The sequence below is a fragment of the Colletes gigas genome, unplaced genomic scaffold (genome assembly GCF_013123115.1).
Source record: "Colletes gigas isolate AHSC1104 unplaced genomic scaffold, ASM1312311v1 Colletes_gigas_Sc00006, whole genome shotgun sequence".
Classification (NCBI taxonomy): Eukaryota; Metazoa; Arthropoda; class Insecta; order Hymenoptera; family Colletidae; genus Colletes; species Colletes gigas.
Genome location: NW_025106635.1, coordinates 703494 through 715290, shown reverse-complemented (window position 1 = coordinate 715290; position 11797 = coordinate 703494). Strand labels below are relative to the sequence as shown.

The 11797-nt window shown below is 33.9% G+C and overlaps 1 protein-coding gene across 3 annotated transcripts; it reads right to left on the bottom strand.

Moving 5' to 3' along the window:
• Positions 1–1149: 1149 nt before the first annotated feature.
• LOC122395592 lies at positions 1150–10221 on the bottom strand. Of its 3 annotated transcripts, none has more exons than XM_043393282.1 (3): positions 4055–10221; positions 3526–3575; positions 1150–3024 (listed from the first exon to the last, which is right to left on the bottom strand). In XM_043393282.1, the coding sequence occupies exons 1-3, from the start codon at positions 9797–9799 to the stop codon at positions 2949–2951; spliced, it is 5871 nt and encodes a 1956-aa protein (XP_043249217.1). In that variant the 5' UTR covers positions 9800–10221; the 3' UTR covers positions 1150–2948. The 3 variants fall into 3 exon arrangements, with proteins under 3 accessions (XP_043249217.1, XP_043249218.1, XP_043249216.1); XM_043393283.1 differs by having other exon boundaries at positions 1150–3575; positions 4055–8243; positions 8640–10221; XM_043393281.1 differs by having other exon boundaries at positions 1150–3575.
• Positions 10222–11797: the final 1576 nt, after the last annotated feature.

Here is an 11797-nt window from a genome sequence, read left to right as displayed (position 1 = left end):
GACAAAATCGAATATTTCGCGTCGTCGTTCGGGTTTTATACGTTGGGTATCTACAAAGTCACGCGATCTTTCTCTAGCAATATTCTACGACGTCGTGAACAATCGATTTTCGTCCGATAACGCGAGCGTTGTGTGAAATTCTAATCGATGTTTTTGATAATACGCGTCGAAAACATTTCGTCCCATTCGCGCGACCATTACGAGCAACGAATATACCGGAAAGAACGACGTCTAATCTTAACAAAGTCCATTTCTTCTCGTCGCTCGTAACGATCGTCACGATTATTGAATGTATTTCTCATCGAGACGGCAATCACTGTAAAAAAAAAGAAAAAAATATAAAAAAAATGATAAAACGCTCAAAGTGCCGAATAAAAGAGACAAGCGTACACGTGTATCGTAAATATTTATTGTTATTGGCATTTCATTTAATTACGAATAAAACCTGGCGGCTGAATTTTTTAATTGCCGATTTATTATATGAAAATTAAGGGAGAAGTTGTTTTTTCCCTGTCTCCATTATCGTCGATAATGGCTGAGCAATAAATAAAGAAGAAGAAGAAAATAATATTCTACGCTCTATTAACCCTTTCAAATTTCAAAATGTCACTATTGATAACTTTTAGGAACACAAGGAAAAAGTATGTGTTTAAATATTACGTTTCGACTCAGCTCCACTTAAGACTAAAAACGCAGAGAAATGGTGTTGATAAATATTTATTCATTTATATAATTCAGTATATAAAGGAAACATTTAATCTTGCAAAGTCCCAGAGCTTCGCATATAGGATACTTTCAGTAACATCGGTTCTCAGCTAATTAAACGATTATTGACACGTAAAACACCGACATAATTTTGTTACACGTTCTACTTAAGCATGTGGGAGTACAGAAAATGTTTCAATAAAATCAATATATAGCGTTAACATATTTTTTAATAGTACAGGTTTTTTTCTTTAAATTAATCCAAATTTTTTTATAAAAATTTGTTTCTTTAAGCTATCCTAATATAAAATTCAATGTAAAATTATTATTATTCTTAATAAAAATTGTATTTCATGTATGTAGTAATACTTAGACAAAACATAATATAAAATTAAGATAAAAGATAAAAAGGCAATTTGGAGTGAAAAACCTGTATATGTCCAGTACGTCGTTTAACGTGTTAATTGAATTCTGAAAGATTTTAAAATCGCATATAAGATAATGCAAATAATTGTTACTTATAATTAAAATGGGAACATAAACAATAGACACATGGTTTGTATAAAATCTTAGCAGGAATACTTTTGAGTGTCGTAGTCTGTTGCGAAATTCTTTGAACGGTTTGATCGCGCAAGACAGCCTATCGAGTGCTGACAGATACAAGTTAATGAGTGAACATGATAACAATCACTGTACGAACACTTTAGTATAATACAAAAATATCCATCGCAGATATTACGCAACAGTACTTCGTTTTCGATCAACGCATACTATTTACACGTCCTATTTATTGTTCGATTACTCATTAAATATGTTTTAAAACAAACATAGGCAATACCAATGGGTTTCGTAAATTCAGGAAAACGTTTCAAACGAATTTAAAAAATTACTCTTTGCGTAACTAAAATTATCTTAAAATAGAAACAGTAAAAGAGAATCGACGATTAAACAAACAGAGAGACCACCCAGGTCGTGTGACTTTTTCTTACTAAATATGTACAAAAATTATTGCATACGTTACTTATTATATTACTTAATTCGTAATGTAAACGATAATCACACACGCACATCATACGTATGCAAAACACACTTCATTCGATATATCGTAACAGAGAAGGTTCTACAAAAAAAAAAAAAAAAAAAGTAACAAATGCTATAGCTAGTTTCTTCTTGAACACATTGTACCTATTTACCTTCACAATGGGTTTTCAATGACCACCTTGCATCTAAACGTAAGCCTGAAGACGTCCTACCAGTGGCTGTCTCATCTTCTATTTGTCAATAATCTATCACCTAGTACTCCGATGTTCACAGGAAGCATTTAAAGAATTAAAATACAAGATTCAATGAACAACTTAAAAACAAGGTCAAATAGGCCACAAGTTTATACAAATTTCTATCGTGGTTCTCTTGCGTAGAAACATAGCAGGATATACAAGGTATTTTATAAATACATGCAAATACTTAAAGAGCTGAATCTATAAACAATATCACACTTAGTTACTTTAGATTCAACTACTCGAGTATTTACACGAATTACTGAACAACCCGTATAAGAGATTCTATCCAAATAACTACATGAACTACATTATTCGTGTATATGGCGCTTATGAATACGTAACTATGTTCATATATGAATACGTTAATATTAAAGTTAACTTTTTGAATCGCATTCGGTTGGAGACGAGAACCGTATTTAAAGAGCAGAGCAATTTCTGTTAAAACATACCAATTTGAAACGTTTCTTCTTTTCAAGTACAGTCGTACCCCGAATTTACGTACTAAATAGTTCCAGAATAGCTAACTTAAGTTGAGATAAACATTTCACACGAGGTAAATAGGTTTTCCATAGTAAAAGCGACTAGGGAGCTAAAGTTTAGCGTATAGTTATAATTATAGTTAAATATATATACAACGAAGCACGTGAATAAGAATCTGATTATTCGAACAAATGTCTAGTGTGTCGCTACTAAGCCGCGAAAATTTAAATCAGGGTACGACTATACAGCAATGATTGAACAATTGAACGAAACTCGGGACCGAAGTGCCGCGGTTATGAAAGTATGGTAAATTTTCAGTTCTCCGCAAGTATTGTATTTCCGTATAAGGCAAATAGCAATAATTCTTTATTTACCTTTAAAATAAGACGAGCCTGAACCATTTTCACACACACCTCGCACACCTCATCGACACAACCTTACCGCTGCAGAGCTGTCGGACTAATGCGCCACGCGCTGCTCCCTCTATCGTCCAACTACTCCCACCACATCCACTCTCGTTCGCGTCTGCGCAATAAAGTCGCGTTCGAAAAGTCTGAAACTTTTAAACAAGTTCTATTTAAAACATAAGTTATGGGACATTTAACAGACAAAATTTTCACCTTACGAGCTCCAATAAAAACAGATAAAAATAAGATTCCTAACGATAATCTCTTTTTGGATTCAGCCCCGCAGCACGAGCAGCAAAACACGAAGAACGTTGTGCCCTTCCGATAAATGTACCTCTTCGGTCCCGAGTAACGCACATTTAACGCGGAAGCACTGTATATCGGTTCTATCGCAATCTGTTTCTATACTCTACAATTTATGCGTCTCTTAGATAAACTGATGTTTAGATCTATGAATATTCAGTTCGTTGAAGCTATACAAAGTCACACCACAAATATCGCATACAATTTTATGGTACTGATTTATATGTAGATTAAACGATTCTTTAGAAACAAAGGAAACAGGTGTAGGGCAATAAGAACAAATCAACTGCCTTGAAAGTTGTTCCCTAGCGTCATAGATTACAATGTCTTCGTCAGTTGGAGCCACATACCGATTAGACACCACCTCGTAATTGTTCGATCCGGTATAATTAATTACGCTCTGTAAATACAGAATAATATATCAATGTTAAATGAAACGAGTAATTTGATTAAGTGCAATTGCTTACGCCAATGTTTCTCAAACTGAAATTCATTCTTATAAAATTGAAAAAAAAAACTGACATTATATAATATCCCTATTTTGCCTTTTTGGCGAGAATCCATATATTTTCTGATTGTAAAACCCAATATTGTGGGGTCGGCTTTGTTTAATTTTTAACTGTCGTGTCCTGCGTTCATCGATGACGTGTTTGAAATAACTCAATTACGTCAAACTTAGATTCAAGAGATATCACCCGTTCCTGGTGCGAGTCTCATTTTCAGATTCTGCGTTAAACATAAAATGATCTTCGCACCTAAAGCGCGATAAAATTTCAATTTCTATGCAACACTCTAGTTAAGTTGCCAATAGTAGTTTTCAAGTTGGAGGTCTGTATAAGGTAAAGTTTGAGAAACACTGGTTTGCATCATCCAATATACCTGCGATTGTTGCATGTATGGATCCATAGTTACTATAGAATTATTATAAACCACTGGTTGATATGTTTGTTGTTGTTGTTGTTGATGTTGTTGTACTTGTTGCTGCAATACATTGATCGTTGATATATTTGATATAGAAGGTGCAGTTTGAACTATCAACACTCCGCCAGACGTGGAATTTTTATACTGTTGAGAAGTGGTAGTATTTTCCACTACCGATCGATCACGTACCATTTGTTGGCTTTGTACAGGCATTTGATTGTAGTTATTCGGATCGTTTGTAGCAAAGCTGGGACTTTCGTGTAAAACTGTTGTGGTAACTGTGTTTGCTCTTGACTGATTCAGAGTAGGTTGCAGTAGACCTTGTTTCAAGGTTTGCCCGTTACTCGTGAAATTAACTTTGTTCGTTGTTACCGGATTGCCAACGTAGCGTTTACTTACTACCGCCTCGTTCTTCATTTGCTGTTCTTTGCGAGGAAATTGTGATTTATGTAGAAACACTCTTGTTACATTGTTTGCATTGTATTCAGGACGGACTTGGCATTTGTTTTGGTATTTACTATTATTTGAAGTGATCATAGACACTGCTTGCAACTGTGGCAATGCCAAGGTAGTCGAGTTTAAATTAGGTTTGCTTCTGGATGTTTCTTGGTGCTTCTGACTGTTTTGATATTGAATGTCGGAACAAGTTGCCGAAGGCGGTATTTGTGTTACTGCTCTTATGGTAACTCCTTTCTTCTGAATCGAAGACCGCGGTACGACCATTCTTTGGACAATGTTACAAGGTGGTAAGTTTTTATGATACGCCGGTGGCAAAGTTTGCACAGAAGAGTGCGAATATTCCTTTCGATTCGTGTTCGATTGCAATTGCAACTGTTGGTTCTCGATTATTGTTGCGTTGTGAGATTTTGTAGATTCCAGGGCGCTGGTTACTGGTATTTGATAAACTGGACGATTTTGATGCGTCGATGCAATTTTAACCAAGTTACTGGTTCCGCCTGGTTCGTTTACTATTTGCAAAGGAATTGGATTGCTTTTCCTAGCTTTCTTCTGTTCGATTTGTTGACTTTGGGTCGCGTGCATGATCAAATGTTGCATAATATCGTCGGAACATTTAAAAGAACAATTACAAGAGTAACACGAATATATAGGATTTGTTTTCTCTGTAAGTTCCGCGATAGTTTTCACGCGTAAGAGACCTTGCTTTGGTTTTAAGGGAGCATCCGTCGTTAACGAACTATCTTTGTTCACCGGTGTAACAGATTGTAAATTATTGGTATCGTTTACTTGAGCATTACTTTCGGATGTTTTCTGATTCGAAGCAATGTTCTGTGAAGATGTTGAAGTTACTGTATCTTTGGAAGGTAAAACACCTGTCACGTTTGTTAAGCTCTGGGTTACTTGGTCGGAGACTGCTGAAGTTGTTACAACATTCTGCAAAGGTTTCTGCTTTACTGTGTTTTTAACTAATGCACCAACTTCGGTATCTTTAGAAATCATACATGTTCGCGGATCGGATAACACGTTTAATGCAGGAGTAGACGCAATTTGTTTTTCTTTCGTTTTGTCTTTCCTCGTCAATTTGTCACAAACTTCTGTTGAATTGTCCGTCAAGTCTATTATTAGTTCATTCTCGGAATCCTCTTCGTTTCCTTCCAATATATTAACTAATCTTTCCTTATCGATATCTCTGCTGGATTTCTCAGCAACTACGTTTACTTCATTCTTCTTAGATTTCTCTTCTTCCTTTTCATTAGAAACATTGTTTGTTTCTGGAGTCGATGCAGAACTTCTCTGACCTAATGTCTCGTTATTCATAGGTTTCATTGACTGACGCGATACTTTATGAGCTTGCTGGTGATCGGTCAAGCTTTTTTTAGACCCGAAACCAATAATACAGGGTTCGCAAATAAATTCGCATTTCCGATAGTTTATTCTACAAGAGAGCATGTCTTCTTTCATTTTGGATTCGTGTCCTTTGGCGTGTTCTAGGTAAGAGTCCAAAGTATTAAAATTCGTTTCGCAATACGTACAAAGGAAATATGGGTGATTCGTATTATGTACAACCCAATGTTCTTCGAAATTGTTCATATTGTTGTTTGCTTCCATACAAATACTGCAAATGTATATTTTCTTTGACATCGCGACAGTCAGACATATGAATTGAGGCGTGAAGCCAAACTTGTGTTTGGTTCTCATGTGTTTATATAATTCTACCTTATCAAAATAAATACCACCGCATAAACTACAAATCAAGCGTAACGTTGGTTGCTTCTGTACAGTACACGTATTCGTAATCGAGTTAAGTATCTTGCATACCAGTTCATGTTCCTTTAAATCACTTTCGGTAATAAAAGGTAACCTACATTTGCAACAGATGTTTTCTGCCACTTGAATAAACGTATCTTTCTTTGATTTCAAATGTATCACCGAAGCTTTTGGGAACGAATGTTCGCTGGCTATCCAAAATGGATCCTTTGCATGTTTTGACCAATGGGTATAAAAAAGGGATCCAACTCCGATGAACATAACCTTGCAAATGTTGCATCGAAAGTCCATCGTACAATTTTGCTTAAAACGAAAGTGTGTTTCTAGATGATTGCGCACGTCTTCGGCCGAACTGCAAGACATACCGCAACTAGCACAGAACAGGTTTGGAGATCGACCACTGTCCACACAGTTCTTATTACAAGCTACGTATTCGGGAAGACGATAATGTGTCTCAAAACACTCCAGCGTTCGAAATAATACTCTGCAAACATGACAAAGAAGAATTACTTCGATCTGCAAATAACTTAAACTAACTTCTGATTTGTTGTGACATTGGCATACTGTGAATTTCTTCTTAACGTTAGCCACTTTATTAATTTTCTCTTTCTCCGACTTATTTTGCAGAGGAAACGTCTGAACTGTTCTCGATTCATTTTCAATTAAGATGATCGGTTCGCTCGTTTCATCCTTATCAGTTAGCTTTTCTGGCTCGAGAATTTTATTCTCCGAATGTGCCGTTACCGAACTATCTTGCACATATTTAACCGACAATTCTGAACAATTCTTATCCTTTTTGTTCTCAATTTTTGAGCATCTTTTAATGCTACCATTTGCGTTGTTTCTAGTTTTCTTCTCTTTCGCGATAGCTGATTCTCTACCATTTTTATCCTCTTGCTTTTCTTGTAATTTTTCCAGTTTTTCTTTCTGAACTTTATACGCTTCTTGCAGTTCGCTCTCTGTATGCGTATAAATGTGAGCTGCCAATGCAGCTCTTGATGCAAATTTCTGCAAACAAATAGTACAAACAGTATCCTCACACTCGTTCGTCTCCTTCAAAGATTTAAGTTTCCTCCACTGTAACCTTTTCTTATGTTTATTTTTACTAATCGCTGATACCACTTGCGGAGTAATTTTAGAAGAGTGCAATAATTCTGTTTCTTTTGGTTTTCCAGCGGAAATGGTTTTCTGTTTTGGTGTATGTTCAGATAGATGTTGTTGCAGAACAGGATACTTTTTAAAATTTTTATCGCAAAATATGCATTTATACATACCAGAAAATATATTGTTTTTATCATTATCTGCCTTGTCTATAAATTCCCTGCACTTTCTTGGAAAAATTTTAGTGGAATTAGTTTTTTCGTTCAGATTCATTTCGTAATTCGCGGAACTCATACTTTTAGAATGCAATTTAGATCGAGAGATCTTATTTCCTGAAATAAAGCTATCATCTCTAAAAGCGCTAATTTTGCCAATGCCAAATTTCGGTTTATTGACATCTGTATTTTCTAAAAGTCTAACAGTGCTAAGTAATTTTTCAAACTTATCATTGCGAGACCATGTGTTCTGTAATTTTTCTGTCCAAGAACTTAATATCTTGTTAGCGGATTTTGTAAAAGAATATTTATTAGATACACCTTCTGATGTTGTTGTATAAACAGCATCTTCGATCAGAGTAGAAGTTTCAGGTCCTTTGGTAGAAATATTTGCTGGAGAAGACGATGCGTTTGTAGAATATTCTTCTTCGGAAAGAACATCTTTGCAGGATGTTGTATGATTTTTGGAAACACTTTGATTTTTTGGACATCTATCCTGCTGTGCTTCCATCTTATTATTTAAATTTGAATCTTCGGTGATCGAGCCACTTTCATTCTGACAATTATTTGCACTAACTGGTACAGGTGCAATACTTTCAGTTACACTAAAATCATCAGGTTTTTCAGATTTAATGATAAAATCTTCAAACTCGATCGAGTCAAACAATAAAGGTCGTTCAGTTGTATGTACAACATTAGAATTCTTAAAAACTAAAGACTTAATATATTTTTTCATTAATTGCTCAATTTCTGTGACTGAGTATTTATTATTAAACGAAGTTTCCAGAAAATCAAATTTTATCAAACAGACCTTTAAGTCTGTGAATAATTTGTATTTTTGTATTAAATCTTTGTACGAAGTACATAGTTGATACTCTTGATTTTGGATTTCATTGCTTTCTAGTATTGGTACTTCCTCATTTACAGTATTGTTTTCTTGCAATTTTGAATAAACATTATTTTCTGTGGTATGTACAAAATCTATCTCTAAAGGCACATACCTGGAAACACAATCTCCCTCCATTCTTTCAACCGCAACATTGTGAACATTTTCTTGGAATGTATCCTCCGAAATGTTCTTCGCTTGATTGCTTAAAAAGTTATTTGATTTGTTGGGAACATTCTCTTTTTGGTTCGATTCCGTCTGTAACTTGTTGATACTTTCCTGTGATTTGCTAATCGATTCATGCTCTTCAGTGGATACAAAAGTGTCCAAATTCTCCTTTAACGAATTTAACTTGAATCTTTTTGTTCTTCTTAGAGTAACGTTAAATACGTCCTTATTTACATTTTCATCGCTACATCTATTATAATGTATATCGTGTACAATCTCAGGTTTACGTTTCAATGTCTGCTTATCATTAATCTTGTGCACTTTATTACTATTGTCCTGGATCTGATGACTGGTTTGCGTGTCTTTGCATAAACATGGGTTGAGTATTGAACTTTCGGTTGTCTCGTTTTTAGGATTTGTATCCCTATTGTTACATAATGATAACTGTTGTGTCTGATCATTTGCAATGAATACTTTATTCGAAGTTGTGTTTGCAAGTGACTTTGTTATTTTATCAATCACCCTGTCTATTTTATGTAGTCTTATCTGTGGCTGTCTAATGCTTTTCAATATATTCGTCGTATGTCGTTTATGTCTACTAAATGTCTGTCTCTTATTAACTGCTACAATTTGAGCCCGAACATTATTATTCGAGCCACATGGATTTGACATCTGATTATAGCAAGTATTTTTTCTTCTTGCTCTCAAGACATTCTCTTTCTTCTTCCATTCATGTTTATGTCTATTATGAATTTCACTTGAACATTTTTTAGACAAACTTGGATTACAGGCTTTCATTATTTCTGACTCGGATAATTTTGTAAGTCTTATAGATACTGGCTTACATAACTTGTATAATGAATCTACAATACTGTTTTTATTCGTTAATTGACTCTTGTTTGCAATCAACTTGGATCGTGTTCTTTGAACACAAGATTTATGTTCTGTTGCATTTATAAGCATGTCCATATCGTTAGATCTTTGCTTTTTTGGTGTCAATGGCATGCTTACTTTATTCTTATTAGAAGATTCAAAGCCAAGAAAATATGTATCGAATATTTCTTCATCAGAATTCATATACAATGCTTTATCAATAGAATCTGTCATTTTTGTTCAATATAACTATGTCGTTAAATATTATGCATTTGCATAATCGTTCAAAATAATTATAAATATATACTGTTCCATTAAAGTGTAACAATGTTTGAAGAAAATGTACAAGTGCATTGTACGATAATATTAATGGCGTACTTACATGACCGTGAAGTCAGTTTAAGTAACGTTAATCGTCAATCAATAACTTTTTTGTTTAGTTTACGATATTATGAAAATACTACATTCGTCACAATGTTCACAATCCATCAGAAAAGAAATTACTTCGTACGTATTCTCACTGATAACGACATTACTTCTCAATTGTTACGAATAATTTCTTCACAAGTTCGTCACATATAAAATCGTACAAATTACGAATCAATTAGCCATTAGTGACATATTTAAAATTGTGTGTTGATACAAATTTGTACAATCAACGGAATTAATTCATTAAACTTGACGCAGATACCATTCATATCGTACAAATAATGAAATGCGTCATCTTTTCCTTTAGACACTCTCAACAACTTTCAGTGTAGCACGATTGCAACGTTAGATGGTGCTTCTTTTGACTTCACAATAGATTAACGTATTTATTACAACAATTGAAGATTATCCATTTATACTACTTTTGATGTTTGTGAAATAAAGCCAGATACCTGAAAAATTCTTATTCCTTTTCCAAATTTCTTGAAAGAAGTTCGGTCGTATAAATTAGCGGTCATGGAGAAGAAAATTATGATTCACATATCGCATTGCTTGCAATAAAATTGCGCGGGAATTGAACGAGACGCGGAAATCCGATATTTTCAGAAAAAAAAGAAAAAATGCAGAAAAGAACTATCACTGTGTGACGTTATTAGCAAAAACAAAAAAATTAGATTAATGGGCAGTAATCCATTAATTCAATGCATTTCGATAAGTGAAAAATTCAAAAGGAACACGTGCGAGAATCAGACATAGATAACGTCGTAATGAAGAGAGAGAGAGAGGAATAAAGGACATTACTAGGCTTTGAAAAAGAAAATCACTAGAAAACATTCTAAAGAGAAAAATGAGTAATGTTTTCAATATACGGTTATTTTACGCTAAAATAAAAACAAACTCAAGAATGATGAATTATTAATCGTTGAAAATACGTGAGAAAATAAGTTTTGCTTGCCATTATTATCCACAGACGGATTTTCTTCGAAATGATTGGTGGAATGATACTGTAAACGCCACATTCTACCAATTGGAAGACACCGATATCATTCCACCAATCAGAAAATGTTACGTTTACGACAAATTCAATACTTTTTGGGTCCCTTATAAAAAATTGAAACAGATAATTTTAATTTAATTTTGTGTTTGATTAAATAGTAGCATGAACAAAGATTTTTTAGATGACGTTAACTTAAAAATGTATGGGTTAATGAATCAACTATTCCAGAATGTTGTTACACTCACTATTATAATATTTTAAGTTCTAAAGCAACGGTAAATATTATAACTATTTTTTGTTCCTTGCTACACATTAACATGGAACATTTTATTTTATTTATACATATTATATGGCAATATGTATTTATCTATATGGTAAACATGCCACCTTAACTGATAAAATCTTTTATCATTTGACCTCTTTCGAAAAGCGAAGTAGATAAATTACCTATGTAATATCCATAAGTGATGCAATTATGGTCCTCCTACTATTTAGATAAACGTAAAACTCGTTGTTTTGAGTAAACTAATAACAGGTTCGGTGGTATACCAGATAACAATGTCCTGTTCTAACCTTTTCGTTCAAGGTTTCACGTCGTAAATAAAATCAATCGAATAGTTACATACGAAAATTTTTTTCTTCAGCATCAGATAATACCATACTGTGATTCGAATCCTAATTTCTTTTTGATCGGTAATAAATTTGATTGACGGTTAGTCTTTTACAATTTCACAACAAAAAACTTTTACAACTAAATTGAAGAACATTCTAGTATAGATTATTTTGTTGAAGGCTTAAAAGCAATA